This window comes from Dendrobates tinctorius, unplaced genomic scaffold (genome assembly GCF_039654945.1).
Source record: "Dendrobates tinctorius isolate UK_male_01 unplaced genomic scaffold, ASM3965494v1 ptg000057l, whole genome shotgun sequence".
Taxonomy (NCBI): domain Eukaryota; kingdom Metazoa; phylum Chordata; class Amphibia; order Anura; family Dendrobatidae; genus Dendrobates; species Dendrobates tinctorius.
Genome location: NW_027361725.1, coordinates 14,937,414 through 14,963,429, shown reverse-complemented (window position 1 = coordinate 14,963,429; position 26,016 = coordinate 14,937,414). Strand labels below are relative to the sequence as shown.

At 48.8% G+C, this 26,016-nt stretch overlaps 1 protein-coding gene across 2 annotated transcripts in view; it reads right to left on the bottom strand.

The window, feature by feature from the left end:
* Positions 1 to 26,016, bottom strand: part of TOGARAM1 (TOG array regulator of axonemal microtubules 1) — a 49,698-nt gene that overhangs the window by 10,409 nt on the left and 13,273 nt on the right. For both annotated transcript variants that reach the window (XM_073577787.1, XM_073577788.1), the window contains exons 3-12: positions 25,357 to 25,483; positions 23,977 to 24,224; positions 22,974 to 23,200; positions 20,037 to 20,131; positions 19,160 to 19,318; positions 18,943 to 19,035; positions 18,080 to 18,234; positions 17,854 to 17,995; positions 7,353 to 7,439; positions 6,182 to 6,317 (exon numbers count right to left, since the gene is read on the bottom strand). In XM_073577787.1, the coding sequence (XP_073433888.1) occupies positions 6,182 to 6,317; positions 7,353 to 7,439; positions 17,854 to 17,995; positions 18,080 to 18,234; positions 18,943 to 19,035; positions 19,160 to 19,318; positions 20,037 to 20,131; positions 22,974 to 23,200; positions 23,977 to 24,224; positions 25,357 to 25,483 (1,469 nt within the window). The remainder of the gene's footprint in view (positions 1 to 6,181; positions 6,318 to 7,352; positions 7,440 to 17,853; positions 17,996 to 18,079; positions 18,235 to 18,942; positions 19,036 to 19,159; positions 19,319 to 20,036; positions 20,132 to 22,973; positions 23,201 to 23,976; positions 24,225 to 25,356; positions 25,484 to 26,016) is intronic.

Here is a 26,016-nt window from a genome sequence, read left to right as displayed (position 1 = left end):
ATGGTCCCATACTTATCCTGGTATGATTGGCCCCCTTCCCTGTCCTAGTATGCATGTCCTCCAGCAGAAAAAAAACAAAAAAAAACCAAACATTCTTACCTTCACTCTGAACCCTCGCAGCGTCCTGCTCCGGTGCCAACAGCTACTTTATGCTTGTAAGTAGAGTTGAGCGACTTTGGTCGGATCAGGTTTCGTGAAACCCGAATGAAACAAAATTTGAGTCAGATGAAACTGGTCCGACTAGGGCAAAAAAAGTCGGAGTTCCGTCCAAAACCCGACCCCAATGCAAGTCAATGGGAAATAAAAGTCGGCATTGAGCGGATGACACCACTCAATGCTGACTTTTATTCCCCATTGACTAGCTTTGGGGTCGGGTTTTGGACGAAACTCCGACTTTTTTTGCTCTAGTCGGACCAGTTTCATCCGACTCAAATTTTGTTTCATTCGGGTTTCACAAAACCCGATCCGACCAAAGTCGCTCAACTCTACTTGTAAGTGTAAGCAGAAGAACCGGGCTGGGGGTACCTTTCTTGCACCAGGTCAGGAACTGTTGGGGCTGTCTCCTCTGTCATCCGGAGGAAAGAATAAAGAACCGGACCAACCTTTGCACTTGGCAGCAGGGGGCATGTCTGCGGCTAAAAAGCAAAAGCGCGCGTGGAAACAGGGAGACTTGGCGGGAACTGACAGCGTGCAGCAGGGGGAGGCGAGTGCTCCATCCCTCGAGCACTGTAACAGCGCAGGCCCGCGCTCCAGCATAGCCACTGCCGCCCGCAGAGGCTGTGAAAAGAGACATACCGTGTACCCGTTGGCCCCTGCAAAACAAGGTGCCAAATGCTCCGGGCTCATGAGTACCGCGCGTACGCCGCCTAAGAAGTACCGGGTGTGTGACCGTGAACTGACTCCCGATGCATATTTATTGGGTCACGTTGGGTTCTGACATTGCGTTGGCCTGTGCCTTACCCTCCACAGCACCTGCTGGACTGAGAATCCTGCAGAAGACATCAGAGACTCACCGCTACCGGGAGGACGCAGCTCGTCGTTGTCTTCAGGACTACACCGGATTAACCCCTAGCTGACCGCTGTTGGTGCCAACGCTGGTTTTGTGGACTCTACAGTCTGGAAGTCGTCAGATTGGATAAGTTATACCTTAAGAACTGCTACCGTCAGTTTCCCCTGCATTTTTCCAAACAGCATACCCTTTATTACCTACTACCTGCATTATCCCTGTTTAACTCCATTTCCCTGCGTGGAGTACAGATTTATTAAAGTAAAATACGTTAACCCTTGCACTGTCTCCTGTCCGTCAATGCATCCCGCAACCTGCTCACACTTGGCGTAGTCGGCAGGATGCAGTCCACCGGTGCAGAGGGGACAGACCAAATGATTGGGGGTGCCCCGAGGACCAGCATATCCCTGGGGGGCGATGCTGAACAATCTCCCCAAATTTACAGGGAACACCCTGCTACGGGACTGTACTGAGCGGGTCAGGGGAATGTTGAGGATGCACCCCATGACCCCCGCTATGGAGGCAGAAGTAGCCCTGATGGCACTGGACGGGGAGGCGAGGAATTCCGTTATGCTCTGCCCCCCCCCCCCGTGAACGAGACACTTGACAAGGTGGTGCAAACTCTGGAGGAGATGCACGGAGACCCCACAGACATCGGAGAGTTGCGCATGCGGTTGTTTGGCTGTGTTCAAAGGGAGGGGGAGACTGACTCACTACACGAACAAGCTGCAGGAGATCCACGCTGCGATTGCCAAGTGATATGGCGCAGGTGTAGGCCCTCCTGATATAATGCTGCGAGACCAGTTAGTGACAGGCCTTAAAGATGCGCTGCTGAAACAGGCCTTGCATGAGCTTTTGCGGGTAAATCCGTGCTTGACTTATCTAGAAGTTGAAGGCGAAGCACGCGCGCACGTGAGCAAGAGCAGGGGATGACAGTCCCGACGGGGAAGGTCCGGAGCGGGGAGGTATCTATGCTACTGAACATCGAACCAAGTTGGGTGAGAAAGCTGCGGAAAGAGATTCAGGATATGTGAGAGGAATGGTCTGACTAGAGGAAGAAAACTTCGGCCCCACTGAACCCTTCTGGTGGCAGAACTGGTCCTGAACCTCGTCGGGAGATGAGAACGCCTCGCATGGAAGATCAACCCACCTGCTACAACTGTGGAGAAATTGGATATTTTGCTAGGGGATGTGCCCGGCGGGGAAGATCCCTTCAATGCCGCCCGTTAAACTAGGAGGCTCCGTGGCTGAGGGACGCCGCCCGGAGCCTCAGCAGTCAAGAAGGAGAGCAAGAAGTCACAGAGTCCTCTTGTTTGGGCCGAAATGGATGGTCGGGTTGTTCGCTGTTTAGCTGACACCGGCTCTCAAGTAACCACGATGCATGAGACCTACTTCAGCCGTCACTTCCCCGAGACGATAAGTCCCGAATGGGGCCCAGTAATCAGGTTGACTGCTGCTAATCAGTTACCCATTCTGGTCGCAGGGGTGGCTCTAAAACAACTTCGCAACCAAAGGGAGAGAGGCGCCCTGTCCCCGGGGATTCTGCAGATCCTTCGACAGTGGGAAAGGCTCCAGCTCCAAGACGGTCTCTTGTACCGGAAGATCCAGCTGAACCGAAAACTGGGGGGTCACCTGCAAGTGGTACTCCCCGAGAACACTGCTTCTCAAGGTGGCTACGGAGGCTCATGAAAGAGGGGCCCACTTTGGCCAGGAGAAGATGTTCCAGTGGCTACAAAAGCTGGTCTATCACCCTTGACTAAAGACTGAGGTCGAGGAGGCCTGTCGGCAGTATAGGAGCTACGAGTTAGCTAAACCTCCGGAACAGAGAGCTCCTACGCAAACGATCATGACTTTGGCTCCCCTAGAGGGGTTGATAATAGATTATGCCACCTAACAAGTACCGGTGTGTGACCGTCAACTGAATTCTGACCCTCCAATGCATATTTGTCGGGCCACGTTGGGCTCAGACATTGCTGAAGCCTGTGCCTAACCCTCCACAGCACCCGCTGGATTGAGGATCCCGCAGAAGACATCAGAGACTCATCACTGCCGGGAGGATGCAGCTAGTCATCAGGACTACACCAGATTAACACCGGAAACACTCCCTAGCGATTACTGACGACTTCACCAAGTTCACCGTAGTGACTCCGACCCGAGATCAGACTGCTGAGTCAGCGACCCAGTCCATTTGTAGGGACTTCATCCAAGTGTACGGTTGTCCGAAGAGGATTCACTCTGATCAAGGCGCCTGTTTCTAGGGACGAGTGATGGAAGAACTGTATTGCATGTATCAGCGAAATCTAGGACGACGCCTTATCATCCCCAAAGAAATGGGGCCTGTGAACGGTTCAATCGAACCTTAATCCAGATACTGACGACGTTAGAAGACGACCGGAAAGTTCGCTGGCCTGAGTTTGTGGCTGAACTAGTCTGGGTGTACAATAACCGAGTACATCACATCACTGGATACACACCACACACTCTGCTGTTTGGCCGACCGGGGCGAGAAATCACCGAGCTGGGTTCGAGAACATCGTCATTGTTTGCAGAAACTACATCGGCTCGTGCAAACCAAGTTTCGGGAACTAGAACATCCTGAGGTGAATCCCCTGCGAGAGAGAGCTCTTAAGGTAGGAGACCATGGGTTGGTCCGAGACAAACACCCCTGAGGCAAGTTGGGGTAGAGGTGAGAGAAGACCCCGTGTCAGGTAAAACGAAGAATCAGCTCTGAATGTCCCGTCTACGAAGTGCAACTGGAGGGAAAAGACGACGCTCCCACTCAAGTCGCTCATCGGAATATGATATGTTCTTGCCTGTCAAGGGACCCTGACCAAATGGAAGAGATGCAAAGTGTACCTGAAGCATCTCCTCCTGCAGCTGTTGATTATGATGAGGTAGAATTTCTCGACTCGCCATCCGTTAATCCAGAAGAGGAACAGGCTCCTGAAATGGCTGCTCCATTAGACTTGGGCGTGTCCCCATCCTCACCCACTCAACCCGACTTCACTACCCAGCCTGACAGTACTACTCAATCTGACTTACGCCACATTGAACGATCAACAGCTGGAATACCCCCCCAACAGATACAGTCAAGATCAATTTATTTTGCAGCGAATCATTCAGGAAATGGAAGACTCAACTCTCGCCTGTGGAATGGCGAGCAAAAGGAGAGGGGGAGTGTAAGCAGAAGGACCGGGCTGGGGGTACCTTTCTTACGCCAGGTCTGGAACTGTCGAAGCTGTCTCCTCTGTTGTCCGGGGGAAAGCTGAAAGAGCCGGACCAACCTTTGCACTTGGCAGCAGGGAGCATGTCTGAGGCTAAAAAGCAAAACAGGGAGACTCGGTGCTTACTGACACCACGCAGCAGGGGGAGAGAAGTGCTCCGTCCCCCAGCACCGTAGCAGCGCAGGCCTGCGCTCCAACATTCCCGCTGCCACCTACAGAGACATACCATGTGCCCGATGGCCCCCGCAAAGCAAGGTGCCTAACGCTCCGGGCTCGTGAGTACCGCACGAGTGCCACCTAACAAGTACCGGTGTGTGACCGTCAACTGAATTCTGACCCTCCAATGCATATTTGTAGGGCCACGTTGGGCTCAGACATTGCTGAAGCCTGTGCCTAACCCTCCACAGCACCCGCTGGATTGAGGATCCCGCAGAAGACATCAGAGACTCATCACTGCCGGGAGGATGCAGCTAGTCATCAGGACTACACCAGATTAACACCGTGCTGACAGTTGTTAGCGCCAATGCTTGTTTTGTGGACTCTACAGTCTGGAAGTCATCGGATTGGATAAGTTATACCTTAAGAACTGCTACAGTCATACCTTAAGTTATACCTTAAGAACTGCTACAGTCATTTTAAGCAGCGCATGGCCGTGATGTCATGCGCTGCTTAAAAGCCGCCGAGGACAGCTACCGCTACTCACTGTTTTCCATGCCGGGACTGTGTGTGTGGAGCACAGTAAATATTTATTGCTCTTTAGCGAGCACAGTGTCAGCCGGAGCCGCCGGGTTCCTGCAGCGGCCGGGCGATCACGTGTGCCCGCTACTAAAGGGAAGGAATACTCATTGCCTTAAGTAGCCGGCACACTCGAACGCCAGGCAGCTGCAAGATGCCGGCTGTTGCAGCTAACACTGTGCTCGCTATTAAAGAGAAATGAATATTCACTCCTTTCCACGCCCTTGGGCGTGGAATGGAATGAATATTCATTTCTCTTTAGCAGTAGGCATAGGAGTTAGCCACAGCAGCCAGATCCTGAATCCTGTGACCCACTTCTGCTATCCCACCTCCCCACCACAACCAGAGCCGATACATCCGGACTATAAGATGCACACTCCCCCATTTTCCTCCACATTTTTGGAGGAAAAAAGTGTGTCTTATAGTCAGAAAAATACAGTATGTATCCACGGTTACAACCACTAACAACTATCAGTATATGTGTGGTCTTAACCATGGATACCTAAGCTAATGCAATGTCCTGCACCTGGGGTGATCGACAAAGAGAATCCGAAGAACTACATTTCTAATTAGAGGTATCTGCAAATATTATTACACCTACTACATATTTGGATAAGATCTTGGAAATGGTAATAGCCATTTAAGCCCTCGCCTGATTGAGTCTATAACCAAAACTAGCCGCAGTGTAGATGCCTATGAAGCTGTTAAAGTTGTTTTTTTTCGGTTTTAGAAAACCCCTGCTCCCTGGCTGCAGTTTGTATAAAAAAAAATTTTTCTTTACTCACCCTCTCCCAGTGTCTGTTATTGTCTGCAGCACTGGTGTCTCGTCAATAACGATGCAATCACTGAGCTCAGGTATTGGCTGCAGCGATGCAGAAAACAAAAGATAAAGAGAACAGCAGCAGAGACTCAACATTGGACCTGGGGAAGGTGAGGAAAGATTTTTTTTTTAAATATACTGATAAGGCTTTTCCAAAAACCCCAAGGCAAAAAAAAAGGATAATAAATCCTGGACTCAGGCTGGGACATGCGGCTGTAATATGATGCTAAAATGTGCTGGCATTACAGTCGTTTGAACGAGGCCGGGTTTGGGAAACAAAACAAGTTAATATACTGGATGTGCTGCAGATGATGAAATAACCAGTAAGTGAAGAATGGAGCATTGTAACACAGCACAGGGTCGCACGTCATCAGCGCCCCCTCATCCTCGTCTTACCACTCATCATCGGACAACAATTTAAACACTTCCATGACGGACAAGTCCGGTCTGGAGACTTCTCTGGGCACCGATGGGTCCATGATGTCGGAGCTACGACTGACAGACAACCGATCTCTGTAAGGACTCCGCTGCGCTGCAGATGATACACATTAACCCCGTCAGGGTCAGCACCTCGTAGTGACTGCTGCATTACACTTCATGGGGTGAACAACTGCTAAAACGCCTTTCCTAAAGCAAGTTCCTACAAGCTTGCGAGGCCACATATAGTGAAATGTGCAGTGAAAATCCACCACAGAATTCACATATTGCAGACAGGAATGTCCCCACCGTGATTTCTGCAAGGATTATTTTTCCCCACTACTTGCAGTTATTCCAACACCAGCCATAATGACATTAGCCCCGCACGAGGCTGCAGCAACCAATGTTACGGCAGCCAGGTGGGAATGAACTGTCACATTACAGCATCCAGCAATAGAGTGAATGCTTAGCTGCGCACCACATACAGAGGATCATTCACACACGTACGAGGGAACTGTAGGTCATGCCATTTGCCCATTGGAACGACCGTGACATGAACGCGGGGCACCATGCCATGATAGCCAGGAGTCTGCTGTAGACCTCCGTGTTGGTCATGAGGATTCTCCTGTGAAATCCAGCATGTTGCTGGGATTCATAGGAAACCGTGAATTTCTCTATACAGAGCAACGCTGATGCACTGCTATGTACAGTACAAGCAACTGAATGATCGCAGGTTCAGTCCCTAAGGGGACTAATAAATACAGTAAAGAGAAAAAAATGCTAAAAATATGAAAAAAAAAGTTCAAATCACCCCCATTTCACCATTAAAAGAAATAAATATTGTAATTGCACTTTTTTCTAATTTCACCTCACTTGTCAATAGCCAAATCGTGTGTTTTAATACATGCCACAACTGAATGAAGCAGCAGGGGGGGACACCCAACCAACTACTGCGCCACTCAATGTCTTCCAAGGTAAGACCAGGAACACAGGACCAAGTTCCACTAGCTCGGTTGCACTGTGGGGGTCCCAGCAGCTGGACTCCGTCCAATCTGGTATCACCTTTCCAGTGGATAGAGATATTATATCTTATATATGCCATTTATTTTACAAAAAAAAGCAACATACATTGATTTGCACAAATCTTTACCTGAGGGCTTCTTCAAGCTGGAAGCTCTTTTTAATGCTGGGGGGCTGATGTCCATGTTGTCCAGACCATCCGATCGTGGTCTCCAAGCTAAAAGATTTACAGAAAGAAAAGTGTGAACTGCTGCAAAAAGGTTGTCTGCAGGTTACTATTAGTGATGAGCGAGTATACTCGTTGCTCGGGTTTTTCCGAGCATGCTCGGGTGATCTCGAGTATTTTGGCGTGCTCCGGGATTTAGATTTCGTCGTCTCAGCTGCATGATTTGAGACTTGTAGACAGGCTGAATACATGTGGGAATTCCCTAACAAACAGGCATTCCACACATGAATTCAAGCCGCAAATCATGCAGATGACACGACAAAATCTAAATCTCCGAGCACGCCAAAATACTTGGAGGTCACCTGAGCATGCTCGGAAAAACCCGAGCAACGAGTATACTCGCTCATCACTAGTTATTACACCTCCTATTCGGATAGGGTGGGGGAGGTCTTCTCTCTAAATGAGAGCCGATAATTGGCTCCTATACCGACCCCTACACATGAGAACGCTCTTCCCTTCCACTTTGAGAGTTGTATATATATAAAAAAATAAATAAAATCACCAAAATAATCACAGGGCAGACAATAAGGCAGCAAAGTATGCAGAATTGTGATTGCAGGGGGGCGTGGCGATGTAGTGAGCCAGGAGGACACGCTGAGACGGAGCTCCTCACATCCTGCTATTTATCCTGCTAATTCAGTAATCTTACTGGCACTTACTTACAGGCGGCTTGTTCTCCTGGACCCCGGGGCTCGTCCAGTGCCTGGGGAGACGTGGTCCGCAGCCTTGGTGAGCCGAGCTCTGGAAACACCGGCGGGGACGCGGGACCTGGAGAGGACGGCGGCCATCTTAGCTGTGCGCTCAGACAGGAAGGAGGCACAGATCTGCAGATCCTAGGCCCGTGGAGCCGTTGGAGCGGCGCATCTTTCCTCGGGCGGTGAGAGCTCTGGAGTGTGAGCCCCGCGCTCCCTCACTAGCGTCTTAACAACCCCCCTGGTGTCTGTGCCGGGCACTCTCGGGCCCCCCCGTGGGAGAGCGCTGCTGGACTCCCGTGTGCTGGCGGCGGCTGGAGGCAGAGACGGCAGCCATCTTGAAGCACACACGCTGCCTGTGAGACATGGTGCTGGTCCCCATAGCTGCAGCGCTGACGGGCGGGTGAGCACATATCCTTCAAGGACTGTGGAGGACAAGCGGTGAGTGCCCTGAAAGATTGGGCCCCGCGTTCCTCCTCTTCGCTATGTCACTTAGCCTGCTGGTGCTATTACTTTAAGGGCCTGGGACCCTTCCTGGCTGTTGTATTGCGGGGTGCAGTGGTCTCTCCCCCACCCCCCCGGGGTTATAGGGGCCCTCGTTTGCTGCTTGGAGCCGGACATTGTTTTCCTGCGTGGCCTTGCAGATCTGTGTCACCTTTGGGGCTCTGCTGCCACTGTACGAGAACCCTGCTGTGCCTATAATAGAGGTCTCCAGTGTACTGTTCTTAATAACCAGCTGTGCCATACTGCTGTTAAAATGAGCCGCTCTAAGGGGACAGGAGCAGCTGAAAGACAAAGAATATGCTAGAATAGATCATTCTGACGTCTCAAGACCCCTTAAAAATAACCCCTCACAGACTCGGCGTAAAAGCTGCTCTTCTGGAGGCGAGGAGGAGTGTGAGCAAGAGGAGTTAACCCTTAAACAGGCGTCTGAACAACTGATGCAGGCCATCTCCTTAACCAGGACATCTCTAACTGGGAAGATTGAGGACGTGCACACTGAGGTGGGACACCTCCGACAAGATATGCAAGCTATGAGGGGCAGCATTACGGAGGTGGAGACACGGGTATCCCAGATAGAAGACACCATCACACCCATGGAGGCCAAGTTAGCAAAGGTGGCAGGCTCTGTGAATGCATGGAGACAAAAAGCGGACGACCTGGAGAACAGAATGCGTCGGAATATCCGAATTATTGGGCTCCCGGAGCGTTCGTAGGGTCAACACCCGGAGCAATTTCTGGAAGATTGGCTCAAAACTACTTTGGGAGACTAATTCTCTCCAACATTTGCGGTGGAGCGGGCCCACAGAGTCCCCACTAGGTCTCTTCCTCCTGGAGCCCCACCTAGACCTTTTCTGGCACGTCTCCTTAACTGCAGGGACAGGGATGTGGCTCTGCGTTTGGCATGGCAGAAAAGCCCCATTAAGTTCAACAATGCCATGATCTTGATTTTCCCAGATTTCTCCATGGAACTTCAGAAACAACGGGCACAGTTCATGGAGGTCAAAAAGTGCCTCCGGGCGAGGAATGTTATGTACTCAATGATTTATCCGGCCCGGCTTCAAGTGGTTCATGAGGATTCCACTCTGTTTTTCACGGATCCGGTGGAGGCGACTGAGTGGCTGCGGTCCCACAGGGGGTCTGCTGCAAAGGAATCCTAGTGCATATTTTGCTAGTCAATACCTTTGCATAAATGGTCAGATTGGAGCTCTATCCGCATGCGTCCAATTACCAACAATACCGGACACTGTGCTCAGTGATGGTATCCCCTTGTTCGCTTCATGACGGGAGTACAGGACTCTGCTCCCATACTGTTTGCTGTTTATTTACTTTGTTTTTTCTTTGTTGTGGTTTTATATGTTTTTAGGTAAGATTCGCAGCCAACGACACATTTCATCTTTAGGAGATGTCTCTAAATTCTACCCGGGTAATGATGTGCCCCATATTCAGCGGAGGAAAACAAGAGGTCTGAGTTGATCTGTATGACATGGAATGTGAGGGGTATAAAAACTCCCCGGAAAAAGATTAAGGTTTTTTCGCAGGTCAGATATTATAGCCCTCACATTGTGAGTCTTTGTGTGTCTGGTGGAGAAGCACCTGTCCAGGGATACGGTTCGGTGTGTGCAGAAGCCTTGGGTACAAAGGTCTGTTCAGGCATTCCATACCAGCTACTCAAGAGGGGTTTCATTGTTGGTACATAGAGACGTTAGATGGGAGACCAGGGAGACTCGGAGGGATCCTGAGGGTCATTTTGTTTTTGTGCACGCACTGATAAACGCAAGGAAATATGTAATCCTATGTATCTATAACCCCCCCTCTGGCTAGTATGTCCCTTCTTCAGAGGGCAATGAGTTTTGCCCTGGATTATCCAGATGCAGATGTTATCTTTATGGGAGATTTCAATATGGTTATGAACAACTGCCTTGATGCCTTGATAAATTAAGATTGGATGGTGGAGTGACTGGGGGGGCCTCTTCGCTGACCACAACTTCGCTGTCACGGTTTATGGGGGAGGGCGGGTGGCTGGATCTGTGGAGGATGCGGTGCCCTGAGTTAAGAGAATATACCTGTCAATCGTCCACTAAACGCTGTCGCGCATAGATTACATATTTGGTTCCAGCGGTCTGGCGATGTGGGTGGATAGCATAGAGCATGGCACTAGGGGGATCTCAGATCATAGCCCGGTCATCCTTAAGCTTAAATATGGACAATTAAACAAAGGGATAGTTTGGAAGTTGAATCCTTTCTGGTTGAAGTTAATAGTGTCCCCCGATAGAACGATCGGTCAATTGCATTGTTTCATCGAGTCTCATCCGGAACCTCAAGACATTAATTTATTTTGGGATGCCCTTAAGGCATACTTGAGGGGTTGCCTGTCCTCCACGATCTCTTATTTTAAGCGGGTAACCTCAAAGGAGGATGAGGAAATGGAGCGACGATTGAAAGACTCAGAGAATACATATGTATCTAACCAAACTAGTGGCAATAGGATTGAGTGGTTGGCTGCCCAGAGGTTGTACGCCCAGCACATAGACACTAAATCTAAGCGTAAACTATTCTTCACCTGTCAATCTTATTTTGAACTGGGAAACCAGGCAAGTAAGTTTCTGGCCTATTTGGTGCGCCAACCTAATACCTCCAATACAATATTGCAGATTCGTAAGGCGGATGGTTTACTGGGGTGTTCGACCGAGGAGATACTTGGTTGTTTTTACGACTATTACAGGCAGTGGCGGATTATAATGAGGTCAATCTGGGCGGTAGCCCAGGGCCCAGTGGTGTGGGGGGCCCACCAGCCCTGTGAATTGACCTCATTATAATCCATCACTGTCAGATATGGGGAGGGAGAGACAGTGGAGAAGATCACAGAAGGGGGGAGGGAGGCGGCAGCAGCAGCTCGCACATCACTGGGAATGGGGAGGTCATGAGGTGAAATCACTAAGCGCACCATACACAAACAAAAGTTACTGCTGCAAAGAGCCATGGAGCCCGGGCACTGAGTGAGGAGGTGCTCTGCGTGTATGTATGAGCCCTCCACTGTATAGGGCAGGGGTTGTGTGAGGACGGCCGGCCGCCGCCGGTACGCAGGCTGCATGTCTGTTCCTAGACAGCCGGGGATGCTGCTATGTCCTGCCAGCTGATAGGTGGCCGCACTGGGCGAGGAGCCTGCGAGCCCTCCGACACTAGGCATGTGGAAGGTTGCATGCACAAACTGCATGTGCCGATGCAATCTGCTGCTGATCTGTGACATGCGATATTAGTCCATTACCTGGGAGGCAGGCAAGCCTGGTGTATAACTGATGCGATTGTTACATATGGGAGAAGTTCAGGAGCTGTACATACTTCTGCGATGTCATTATTAATCCCATTACATACGGGAAGCCGCAGGCAGGAATCTCAGATGCCCAGGCGATCGTCTGTGACATGCGACACTGTTAATGTTAAATAAAACAACTATATGGGAAGTCACATGCACGATCTAGTTCCATACCGCTGCGATCTCCTATAAGAATGCGGGTACAAGTCGCACGCAGGAGTTGCGGGTGTGCTGCCAAGCACCTGCCCGGGAGTGTACAGTCGGGGCTGTGGGGAGCCTCACCTTCCGATCACCAGTGATGCGGCTGGGGAGACATAGCATCTGCCAGGAGAGGGCTTATCGGAGTCTGGTACAGGAGGCAGCGAGGACCTGGACTCCGGTGTCGGCAACATGGTTTCATATGTCACGACTAGAAACGTGTGTGTGTATATATTGGGGACTGATCGCTGCTCATCTGCTTTCCAGGAAGGAATCTGCCGCAGACCCCGACCTTCCAGCCCCTGCAGCACCGGGATGAGGTTGCGGTGATGTGGACCCCCGGCATAGCCCCTGTAAGTGCCAATGACCCGGAGATCTCCCGACACTGCTGACAGCACCGATACCATAGACAGCAGAGCTGGGCACCATGGCACCCCGCCGGGGGACACTCAGGGGAACACCGACAAGGACGAGCGTGTCACAATGTCCCTGGGTGAGCTCCGCAGGTCAGGTAGGTCCCTGTAGGAGAGTGGGAGCCGCCGGGAGTGGTGACTGTATTACGCTTGGTGTGACTGGGGATGTCGGCGCAGGTAGCTGTGGTCGTTGCACGGGAGAGCGGCTACCATACACAGCTGCAGTGCTAGGAGCACGGGTCTCCTCAGGGTCCTGTTATGTACCGCCAGCACCTGAGCTCGGAGTTGCCGACATTATCTCACACTGTGCCTGTCCTGCCTCAGTCACAGGGCAGCTGAGCTCGGAGCCGCCGACATTACCTCACACTGGGCCTGTCCTGCCTCAGTCCTGGGGCATCTGAGCTCAGAGCCCCCAACATTACCTCACGCTGTGCCTGTCCTGCCTCAGTCCCGGGGCTGCTGAGCTCGGAGCCCCCAACATTACCCCACACCTTGCCTGTCCTGCCTCAGTCCTGGGGCAGCTGAGCTCAGAGCCCCCAATATTACCTTACACCGTGCCTGTCCTGTGGCAGCTCCATTACACTCTGGGCTGCTCTACCATGGCACAGCACGTGCTAAATTCCTCCAATGCTGCCGACCTGTACTAACAAGGGAAGCTTAAGTGTCATCAGCCCTGTGGACACACATTTTCTACTTTAGTTTTTTGTGGTATGAGGTTTTCATTTAACTTGATGGTCACAACCAACTTAAAGTTTTATATTTTAATTTAGCTTTCTTCCAAGAGCAGTAATTTGACATACTGTAACATGTGGGCTTGTCTTTGGGGAGATGAGTTATAGTTTTTGAAATAGACAGTCAACGTACTGTCTGAAAGGGCTGATGGGAGCTGTAGTCTCTCCCTTCTGTGTCAGTGCTGCGGCTGCACGAACAGACCAGGAAACAGAACTACCTTTCCAGTCGTCCTGTGCGCTCTGGCGGCCAGGTTAGCTTTGTTTGCAGAGGGTTTGAGAGGAGGACAGCGTAGCCAGGGATTTAATATTTGTTTGAGTCGTTTGGCACCTGGGTGACTGCAGCGCTGGAAGTGCAGATAATGGCGTGGGGGGAAGCTGCAACTTCTCCTGTCTCAGAATGGCTGGTTTTAGCTTTGTTTCAACTTTCTGCTTCACTGCAGAGTTGTTTTGTTGCTGTGTAAAGTCTGCTCTGAGCTCTGTCCTGCCGTTATCACTGTGGGACTCTTGCTGTCACTGGTCACCCTGTGGGGGCCCCTGAGAGCACACACAGTAGGTGATGGTGCATCACTGTCCTGTCACAGCCATGCTCCATGCACAGGGCCATGACATCTGTCATCCGGCCCCGCCCCCCTGCCGGGCTCTCACCTTGACAGAGTACACTGGATACATGACTGTGTGCTCCAGAATCCCAGCCACAGCCCCGGCCGTCATGTGCGGCAGCGGAAAGGCTCCCTCCGGTAAGCTCTTGTATTTGTCACCTTCACCCGGCAAGGCGGGAACTCCTCCCTTGCTTCCATTGAGAGACTGGGGCTCCGTAGCTCCATGGAGTTGACAGACATCAGAGAACAAACCCCTCCCCTTAAGTGTAGTGAGCAGGCCAAGCTCTGCCCGCCAACTGAAGCCAAAACGCTCTTCTCCAGCCTACTAGTTTTCACGTGACGTCACGCAGAGGGCGGGGTTGGTCCGCTGTCCTCGGCCGTAGGGTCCTCTCTCTATCTTGGAGACCGGAGTGATTGGCTCTTGTAAAGTTACAACTTTTCACTCTTGCCATGCCCACTCCGGTAAGGGCACGAGCGTGTCACATGAGCGCTGCCTGGGATGGAATGCGGGAGATATCAGAAAACTCGCTTTCGCTTTCCTTAGGACTTGGGATAATCCATCAGTAAGTGACGGGGGAAGTCAGTAGAGCACAGGTGCTGCTCACTGGTCCTTGGGGTTGAAGTTCACCTCTAAGTAATTTCTGCCTTGTAATTCCTATGCAGGTAGCGGTGTGGAGGCTCCATAATAATAATTATAATGATGACCCCGTCACATGTCCGGGCGGCCCACAGAGTCTGAACAGCCCGGGGCCCTGGCTACCCTTAATCCACCCCTGATTACAGGTCACTAGATGAATCTAAAAATGACTTTGATAATTTGGGATACCTAGACTATTTATCAGATGTGACATTCCCTACATTAGATCCTGAACAGCGAGCCCTTATGGACGCTGCATTCACCAGAGATAGAAAATGCTATAACGGACATGGCTTCTGGAAAGGCTCCTGGACCAGATGGGTTCCCCATTGAATTATATAGGAAATACCGGGATATGCTGATACCACTTCTGGTGAAGGTATTTCGTGGAATTTGGGAAGGGAAGTCTATGCCTGATTCTTTTTATGAGGCTAATATCATAATGCTTAGGAAGGAGGGAAAGGACCCCCTGGAAGGTGGATCTTACCGTCCTATTTCATTAGTGAATGTAGACTGTAAAATTTTTACTAAGATCCTAGCTACCAGGCTGAACTCAATTATATTGAACCTTGTACATCCTGATCAAACGGGTTTCATGCCTAGTAAGAGTACTTCCATTAATATCAGACGGGTCCAGTCAATAGTCTAATATAGCTCCCTAATGCCCGACAACAAATGGGCATTGGCATCATTAGATGCCGCCAAGGCTTTTGACTCTCTTGAGTGGCCTTTTCTCTCCGCATGCCTGCAAAAATATGGCTTTGGTGACAAATTTATAAAATGGATTAAAATATTATATATGAAACCCAAAGCCCATATCATAGTAAATAATTCTATATCTGAGTCTTTTCCATTACATAGGGGGACTCGTCAAGGCTGCCCTCTCTCCCCCGCCCTCTTCGCTCTTGCAATTGAGGCATTGGCAATACGTATAAGGTCTTCCCCTGGCATTAAGGGAATTGAGGTAGCGGGTCAGGTGGACACTATAGGTCTATATGCTGATGATATGGTGGTATTCAAGAATGAAGTGGAAGAAACTTTGCCGCAAGTGATAGCCCTAATAGACAGATTCAGCAAATATTCAGGCTTATATATAAATTGGGAGAAGTCGGCTCTGTTACCCCTTTCTCATGCCCCGATGCCGCAGCTACAGGCTCTCTCCTCACTGTCTATTGTATCCAATTTTAAATATCTGGGTGTCTATATATCACGTGATAGTGCGTTTGATTTACAACTTAATATCCACCCACTGCTGGAACTAGTTAAAGTTAAATTTGCATCCTGGAGCAAACTTCCGTTGTCTGTAGCCGGACGCATTAATTTGATTAAAATGATATTACTTCCCAAGCTTAGGTACTCCCTTCAGCACAGTGCTGTGATGGTGCCCAGATCTTTCTTTGTGAATCTCAACTCCCAGATCTCATCTCTTATATGGGGGAAAACTATGCCCAAACTTAAATTGGCCACCTTACAAAGACCTAAAAAGGGAGGTGGAGCGGCGCTACCAAATTTTTTCCTGTATTATTTGGCGGGGCAAGCTAAAGCTTTACGTAACTAGATGCCGGGTAGCTACATTCCCAACTCTGAAAGTCACCTGCTTCATGCTGCACAGACTGATTGCCCACTGGGTTTCCTTGAGGTAGAAAGAACTAATGCCCCTCATCTGCTGCCCTTGCTTCGATTGGCGCGATTAACATGGAGGCTAATCAAGAAAGTGTTTGGGTTTCAGGATTTTATAGCCGAAATGCCCCTGTGGAATAATTATTATTTTCCAGAATTGATAAACCACCCGTCCACTGAATTTTGGATTCAGCATGACGTCTCTTCGATGGGGGACTTATGTGATCAGGGGACCTTGAAATCTTTTGAGCAATTACAGGTCGCACATGATATCCCAAGATCCCAATTTTTCCGCTATTTACAACTGAGATCAGCTCTTCAATTGCATGTTAGATGTAAGGGTGCAGGCCATACTATTTCATCTCTACCTCTGATAGGAATCCTTAAATTGCAGGGTCCTCAGGGTCTCATCTCCTCTTTACACACATACATGTTGTCAGCGGGAGCGGAATCTGCTATAGGTTCTATCAAGAGAAAGTGGGAACGACTCATCCCTAATACGCAGGACGAGGAATGGGAGGAGATTTTGGAATTCTGATTGGAGTATCACCATCTATTAACAACAGAATGATACAATTATATACAATCAGTCGTACTTGACTCCGACACGACTTTTTAGGATGGGTCATTTCCAATCATCAGAATGTTTACGGTGCCGCTCTCCGGACGCAGATTTTATTCATATGGTATGGCAGTGTCCCACTACCCTGCATTACTGGGGAGAGGTGACATCACTGTCATCCCTAGTACAAGCCCCGGTCCCTCTAGAGCCACTGGTCTGCTTGTTTGGGGTATGGGATGAGGAGATTTGGGGTCGATATGATGGGGTCTTCCTGCGTGAGACGTTATTTATGGCACGGAAGGTACTGGCATTACGGTGGATGGGAACTTTGTCCCCCTCCCTTACAATTTGGATTGACTTGGTGAATTCGATTGTTCCATACGAGCGCACCTTATACCAAAATAGGGGATGCCCGGGTAAATTTGAAAAGATTTGGGGGAGGTGGAACTCCTCTCATCTTACCCTGCAAGGTTGAGACATCACATACGAGATAGTATGCTGTAAGATACTAGGTTGCGAAATAGTAAATATCGGTTGATGTAGTGGTAGTCGTAGTTTAGGAATTTCTGATTAGATTTCCTTATCCGAAGAATATGTTAAAATGCTTATGTGATTTGTTTGATACACATGTTTTATGTTATATAGCCAACTGTCCTTTGCACATACTGGGAAGGTTATGTACAATGCTACCTTGTTCTTTTAAAAATAATAGTGTGCAATTTCTTGGCTCTATATTTTAATAATGGATGGAAACATGTATGCTCTGTGGAAAATGTTTATTAACATAGGCCAATTGTATGTTGTGCATTTTTTGTGTCCTGAAGTTCAATAAACGCATTTAAAAAAAAAAAAAAAGAATTGTGATTGCAGCTCTGGCTGGACTCAACGTCTTCATGTAAAAAATTAATGAAGGATTCTACTTTCAGCACTTTCTTATTGATAACTTATATTTAGGACAGGACATAAAAAAGTGATGGGAGTCCAACTACTGAAAACCCAAGCTGATTAACTAAACAGACTGCGCTCCAGTTGTTAGCCCTGTGCTGCTAATACAGGCATGTACAGATCTGTCCCTGGTAAGCAATGCAGCGGTGATAACTGGAAATCAACAAGTAGTTCTAGGAGAATCCACTCACGTTCTCTGGCCACCGGGCCCGGGTCAGTCTGGGACAGCCGCTCTCGTCTCCCCGGATCCTTCACATCTACCAGCTCTTTTAGGTTATGCTCTCGCTTCTGCCTCATCTTGTCCCGAGCAGATTTAGACATGGTGACTTTAACCTACACAGAATACATAATAGCCATTAATTCTAGATTGGAAAATACGATGTTGGAGTAATAAACTAGTATGAGGAGACCCCTTACATCATTCTCAGTGCTAGAACTGTTCTGCTGGACCGCTCTGCCGTAGACACCAGTGGGTGGCTGAAAGTTCTGCTTTACTGGACTGGAATCCTCGTGTGCCGAGAAGGAAGACTGACTGTGCGACTGAAGAGTGGAAGGCAGAGACTCAAAGACCCCTGTAAAAGTCATTGGAAATAAAGCATTAATATGGCACCAAGATGCAAAACAGGAGGATGCACAGAAGACCCTAGCCCCTCACTCCTCCAGAACTGAAGGGACTGGTGTCCATGTCCCCCATTTCCATCACCCTTGGATCACTTTTCCACCCCTCATTTGCTAATGTCACGATACCTCTCTGGATGGGACTCCTGTACTGGTCCTCCTAAAAGAAAAGAGGAATGGAGAAGCCTCAAAAGCCCCAAAACCCCCTATATGTGGCTTGCATTGCACATATATACTTGGCAGATATATTTATTCGGGATGCAAATGCAGATTTGTGCCAAAATTTGCTCCATTTTCTGCACAGTCACCGGAGATTTCATTTTCAGATTTTAGGACAGTCCAAAATGCACTAAATTTTACTAGACGGAAGAAAGTGAATAAACCCTTCAATGTCAGCTGTGGAACGTCTCACCCGACACTAATTATATTGAATCTTTTCCAGCAAACCTATACACAGGATCTACAGAGCGAGAGATGCTCTTAGTGACCCCTCTCCAATCTGGAGGGGATGAGGAACCAGAACAGGGGAACGGTCTCCATTAACTTAGAGTTCACTAATAAGGTATCAGAAAGAAGATATTTTTTAATCTTATAAGCTGGACAACCCCTTTAATAGTTAACTCTCCAGCTGGTTACCCCAGAGCCTGATGCCTCATACTCACCTTTTCCAATGACTGCTACAGAATCGTCAGACAAGGGACTGGTCAAGTCGTGGTCGTTATGTTGCTGGAAATTAGAGGTCGATGTGGTGATTCCTGCAGGTACATAAATATAAGAAGCAATATACTTTTAAGCTTTTGGCATCCATTGCACCGACATTCCCTGCCATGTATACGGCTGCTGACGCAGAACACCGCTATGGGGGCCCTACAACTTCACCTTTAATAGGTTTTGCTGCTCTCTGCAGATCTTTAGGCAGGTTTCTGGTAAAAGCGGGGGTGATCTCCTTAGGAATGTTCTCGTCGGCCTCTGTGGTCCCGTTCCTGTAATTCATCCGCTGCCCGATCACGGTCACCTGTTTATCATTCACTGCGGTTCCTACATCATAAAGTACAGGGACAAAGGACGGCAGAGGTCAGGAGACAACACGATAAATGGCGGCCATACATTTCTTCCTACGAGTCCAGATATCTGCATAGTAAGAAGCAGAACGCGTCAAAGGGTTGGGAGACTCTCACGGGATAACATTCTTCACGTTACGCAGAACAGAGCACACAATGTAAACCTTTGACATGATTGGCGGCGCAGTAATCCTGCACTGCACCGGATTTGTCTTGTCAGCTTAGGTGCTATAGAGACCATTTACACAGGCTGAAACTTGAGTATCTGGAAACATGATGCAACTAATGTGCTAGGAATCTCCTCTGCAAAACACTGGTAATTCAAAGTGTGTACACAGCCCTACTCAGAGGACATAGCGACGTCCCTCATGCCGCTCATGAACACAGGCGCTATATAACATAAGAAAAGGGGCACGAACCTTCCAGATCAGATCAGTTCTTTCCCTTCTCACTGTAATGCAACTTACTGACAATTGCTAAACAGAGGAAATAATGGAATGCCCCCCCCCACCCCCAACAAAAAACCCTCAAAATCCTATGCCGGTCATATTTGTAAATGCACACAGTCTATATCCAGCCCAGGAGACCGTGTACAACAGGGGGCACAAGTCGTATTTCTAAGGGGTACTCGGAATTGTATTGAAAGGGGAGGGAATGTCTGGTCATGTAACCTGTTCCAGTTTGGGGGATCGTACCTTGGGAAGCGCCGTCCGGCTTCTTCACGGCATCTTTGTTCCGGGCAGAAAAGACTCTTGACGGACGTAATTTTGATACCAAATTCACATCTGACCTGAAATTGTAAGACAGAGAACATATAACACAATATTAGCAAATAAAGGATGAACATAATTACCCGGCAAGACAAGGAAACACATATTAAGTGGGCAAAAGTGTAATCTCCGTAATTGTGCCCATTGAGGTGTGGTATAAAGCACAAGATTATGCACCAGGGTCTCACCCTATAAACAGGGTCTGCAGAGGTGCAGGAATGCCCCTCTGTTCTGGGGTCTTGATATTGCTCTAAGATGACCTGGCATGTCATGCCCCCAACTTACAAATTTATTTAATGGGGTATTCCCATCTAGTGACTATAAGCAGCGTTGTTCTGATTGGCTGATTTGGCTCAAATGATCTCTGCTGATGTAAAATAAAAAGATGCGATGGTCCCTCATCACTTATTGTTCGCAACAGTCCTCGTGATCCTTCCTTTTGCAGGGGGCTCTGAAGTAGCTACACGGAAAGGAACGGCACAATGTTGCAGCTACCTGCAACATAGGTGGACAGCAGTGCTGTGAAGGATCATGGGGGTCCTACAAGTCAGCCCACCATCAATAAGTAATATGTCATATTCAATATATCTTCCATTGCGTCCTGCTGCCAGGACTTCCTGTGATCGGAGGGGGTACAATTTGTGTGGGGGGGCACCTGTGATGTACGGCAGAAAGGGTTAATGTTCTCTTAGTGACCCCGTGTGAGGCTTATCCAGCCACAGGTCAACAAGAAACTTGTAGTCACCACATTCCTCCAGTCCTGGTTACTAATTAACTCCTAATATTGCAAAGTTCTGCAAATAATACACTTTTTTGTTTTGTGAGAACGCCACGATCAGGTTTGAAGTGTACTACACCCCTCCGACAGTGCAGAGATGACATATTGCTGAAAATATCTCTGTGCGTCTGCATGGTGCGGGTTCAGGAGCGGAGTCCGCTGCGTACAGGGCAGGTGCCGGCCGTCTTACACAGTCGGCATCTGCCTCTTACAGCAGTGATTGAAGCTGCTGTTTAATTACTTAGATACGACTCGCTAACTCTGGCCGCGGCATTTAATTGGTGCAATTGAGTGATATGACTGCTCAGGTAGCTACTGCTTCTCTACCCCGGACCACGGGGTGTCAAGGGGTTGCGAAGGCAGCCAGGAGCCTACTGTAGCCCCCACTCCGTTGCCACCATCTTTGTACTCCAATGACGGCCACCATAGCCTGAGCTTTGTAGAAGATCGTCATTTCTTCTATATACTGCAATACTTGACGGTTGAAGTCCCATAGGGGGGGCTAAAAATAAAAAATGCTGGAATTGTCACTTTTTATATGTTTTGGAAACTTCAATTTGTTCTGCAAAAAAATAAAGCCGAGTCCTCATACGGCTTATCAAGGCAGAGGAGAAAACAACAACAACAAAAAGGCAAAAACAAAGAACTGAATAATGATAACATTTGGCTGGTGGAATTTGCTACTCATTAATTCACTATGATCTGACAAGCAGCCATCCAAATGATCATCTTAGTTAAGTTTTGATAAATGAGGGGTAACGTCACACAAAGGTCTAACGCTCTGGAACCAAAAGAATAAGCAGTTAAAAGTCACAAACCCCAGGGTGTAATTAACGGAGCGACGTTCAAGCAGCACATAATTATGGCAGATAAACCAGTCCGTCATTACGTACCCGACTATTCGGGGAGGACACGCTGCCATTTACCTGTCAGCAGGGATCACTCGGCTGGCCGGGCTGGTACTCGCCATTCTCCCTTATCTCTGCTGTATGGAGACGTGCAGACATCGTGGTACACGTTGGGGTAACGTGGCAGCCTATGGACGACAGATGCCACCATATGTCCATACACTTCAGAGATGTCTGCCCTGAATGGCAAGGTGGCCAGGCTTGCTCACAAATGGGCCCTGTTCTGGAGGAAGATTCGAGTCCCAGCAGTGGCACGCATACCTATCGGCAAGTATGGCATCTCCTGCAGATGTGCCATAAAGACTTTAGGTGGACAACCCGATAAAGTAAATGCAAAAAGTCCTATGGGAATATCGTAAGCGAACTACAGAAGAGCTGCTCAGCTCGCCAGGTGGGGTATAAGATACCAATGTCACCTCTGCACCGAACGTAAGCGAAGAGGGCGGCAACCTACGGAAGGGGAAAGTGTCGCCAATCAATGCAACCAATCACTCACCTGAACTATTGCCGGAGGCTCTTACTACATTTTTCCTTTGCATCAGTTTTTATACATTTACCTAAACAATGACACGGCAAAGGGGTAATAATCAGAGTGACGTTGCCAGGCACGGCCAGGAACTATCGCGACGTCACCAGGCACGGCCAGGAACTATCACGACGTCACCAGGCAAGGCCAGGAACTATCGCGACGTGGCCAGGAACTATCGCGACGTCACCAGGCACGGCCAGGAACTATCGCGACGTGGCCAGGAACTATCGCGACGTCACCAGGCACGGCCAGGAACTATCGCGACGTCACCAGGCACGGCCAGGAACTATAGCGACGTCACCAGGCACGGACAGGAACTATAGCGACGTCACCAGGCACGGCCAGGAACTATAGCGACGTCACCAGGCACGGCCAGGAACTATAGTGACGTGACCAAGCACGGCCAGGAACTATAGTGACGTCACCACACCTGGAAAACACACAAGATCCTACTACAGGGAGTAATAATGTCACAGAGAGAATGAATACAATGATGTTACAGGGCAGTGCTAATAAACACTGACATCACAGGGGATTGCACACAGTGATATCACATTATATTAATGATGCCCACAGTTCTCAAACTAAGTAAGGCTCCAGTTTGTGAGGAGCTGGATGTCCCGCAGCCTTAGGTGGCCGGTACTCACATTTTCTTCAGTTGCAGGGGAGGTGACAGAGGTGATTGCTGGGACTCACGGCTGTAGACCCCACTCTCACTGTAACGTCCGCTAATAGGTGAAGACGTTGAAGACAGAGAATCTATATTTAGGTCTATTTTCATGGAGTCCGGGCTCTCCAGGTCTGACAGGCTGCCACCCATCTTGGCCCGCTTCCTCGCTGCGCTGTTCCGTACGTTTCTAAGTGAACTTTCCATCTGCACATTGAGAACAGCAATAAAAAAAAAAATAACGGAAAGACACAGGCAGATAATACAGGGGAGAAATGGTTGAGTATCACTGGACCACACCAGAAGCCATAGCAGAGGACATTTCACACTGAAGGACCCAACACATCCACATTTAATAGGCACTATGTAATGCTTCACTACCCCTGTGGAGGCGCTACAGTTAATCTTCCAGATCACTGCAGGTTCCTGGCAGCGGGTCACTGCACATCTGCCTAAAAAGGGTTTTCCAGTTTTGAAAACTATTGATGTGGCATAAAAGTAAAAAAATAAATAAACTGCGCTTTACCGCCCCTCTCTGGGTTCAGCCCCAATTCTTCTCCGCTGCTCCTGGTGTCCGTTATAGTTGGCAGCGCTGACTTTACATCAACAGCACTGCAGCCAATCACTGAGCTCAGCGGTTCTGCCAGAGTTGACTGCTATAGAAGTTAACCTCCCTGTACTCTCTGCAGTGCACACAATCACAGACAACCAGGAGTAGACATTGCCACCTCTGTGTACAGGATGTATGTGATATTGCAGCTCAGAACCATTCATTAGGTTTGAGCTTATCTGGAAAACCATACACAGACTGTATACGAGATAAGTGGGGACGCTGTTTATTTTTTTATTTATTTTTTAATAAGCTATCCATGTCTTCCTAATCATGGACCAGTAACCTAGCAGGCTCTATGCAGGAGGCTCATGGAAATAGTAACTGAGGGCATAAGAACATGTGAGACACATCCTGGCTACAAAACACAAACCTCTTCGCGGTCATCTTCATCTCCTAGACTTAGATCCAAGAGGTCCAGCGCAAGGCTTTCCTCCTCTCCAGTCTTGGCGAGGGCTTTGGGGTTACTCCAGAAGCAGCTGCCAGACACAGAACTGATCTCCGGTAAGGATTTGGTCCCTTTAGCGATTGGCGGGACGGGCTTGGACTTATTGAGGTCTTTCCGTCCTGATGGGAGCCGCACGATGGACGCCTTCAGTGGAATGGGAGCCTCCTCCTTACCTGGGGAAAGGGTGCACAGTGGCCACACTGAGGATTTCATTTCTCTAGTACTGAATTTTAGCTATAGCTTCACAGAAGGGAGAACAGACATGGCAACAGTGCAAGAATATAAAAGGTAACAGAGGCATGGGGAAAGAAGAAACCGATGGTTATATGGATCCGTGTACCCCACCCCCCATGTCTGGGCACCTTAAATGCAGCGGTTAGAAACCCACAGTAGCATTTAAGGAAGCAGACGTGTGGCTGGCGGTCAATAGTGATTATTTTATACTCGGACTGTCTGGTGGGTTACATTTACGACATCTGTAACCCTTTTATTACGGGCCTCTGCTGGCACATGGCGTTCTTTTTGACCCCTATAATTAAGGAGTGGAAGGGTCAGGGACTGAGCACGTACCCGAGGGCCCATTCAACACAGCTAACACCCCCCCAGGCTGCGGACAAATACTCCCAACCAGCACCATGTGTGAGGTGGGAAGGGGTGAACCGTCACCCTGCTGAGCACAAACTAGATCACGGCCCAGTGTCGCAGCTCCAGTGCCTCAGTGTGAAATGCTGCATTTTTTCAGAAACAAAAACACTAAGAATTTTTTTCTTAAAGAAAAAAAACAACAAAAAAATAACTGAAAAAACACTGTAAATCTGCCCATATGGTATGCTTGCACGAGTCATACACACAGCCAACTTTCCGGCTGTCTGAACCCGGCCACATCCAAAAGAAATGATCTACATATGGGCGCAGGAGGCGACGTCTATTGCATTCACTATTTGAGTCTGAAAAACTCTTCTCCTTTTTATGTTTTCCATGCTTATCTAGTGTGGAATAACGTGCTCGTGCACTGGCTACAATGGGTCCGTGACGCACGTGGACCGGAAACGCGCTGGTCTGCAGAGCATTGTGGCTGAGGCTTTACTAAATCTTGTGTACAAAATCTTCCCATTTACTGGAGAGGGATTTGTCTTCTGCAGCGGGTCAGTTCGGCCACAGCAGATTCACCCCTCTGGATGCAGAAATAGCGCCACTCGCGTGATCAGGCTGTGTCAGGTATTGCGGCTTTGATTCATGTAAATATAATACGGAAAGAAAAAATAAATAAAAAAGGAACGAACAGAAGAAACATTTATTCATTACCGGACACAGCCGCTCGGGGGTCGGGCTGGATACTGTAGTCACTGGGCGTCTGGTGGATGCAATTTCTGGTTTTCGCCATTGGGGTCTTCACAATGGGAGTGTGATGGACATCGAAGGTGGAGGAAGGCTGCGAGGAGGAAAAAGACAAAGATCCATCAAAGGGGAGGGGACAAAAAGGAGGACAAATACACAGTCCCCTTATTAGCTTCTGATGTAAATTTATAAAATTGCAGCAAAAAAAAAAAAAAAAAAATCAAAATCAAGAAAAAAAAATTTAAAAAAAATTGCGAATGTGAATGAGCCCTTTTAGAAACATGGATTTTTGTGAGTACTCACCGTAAAATCCTTTTCTCCGAGACGCTCATTGGGGGACACAGAGACTGTGGGTGTATGCTACTGCCGTCTGGAGGCCGACACTAAGTATACAAAAAACAAGTTAGCTCCTCCTCCGCCGCATCCACCCTCGCCCCGATAGCGGGCGGAAACCAGTTTAGTGCAAAAGCAGTAGGAGAACATAAAAGCAAATTAGCCTTACCGCAGAAAATCATATGTCTGAAAAAAGGACCACCCAATAATAAACCAAGAATTACACTAATCAAATAAACAAGAGCCAACTGGCTATCAGGGTGGGTGCTGTGTCCCCCAATGAGCGTCTCGGAG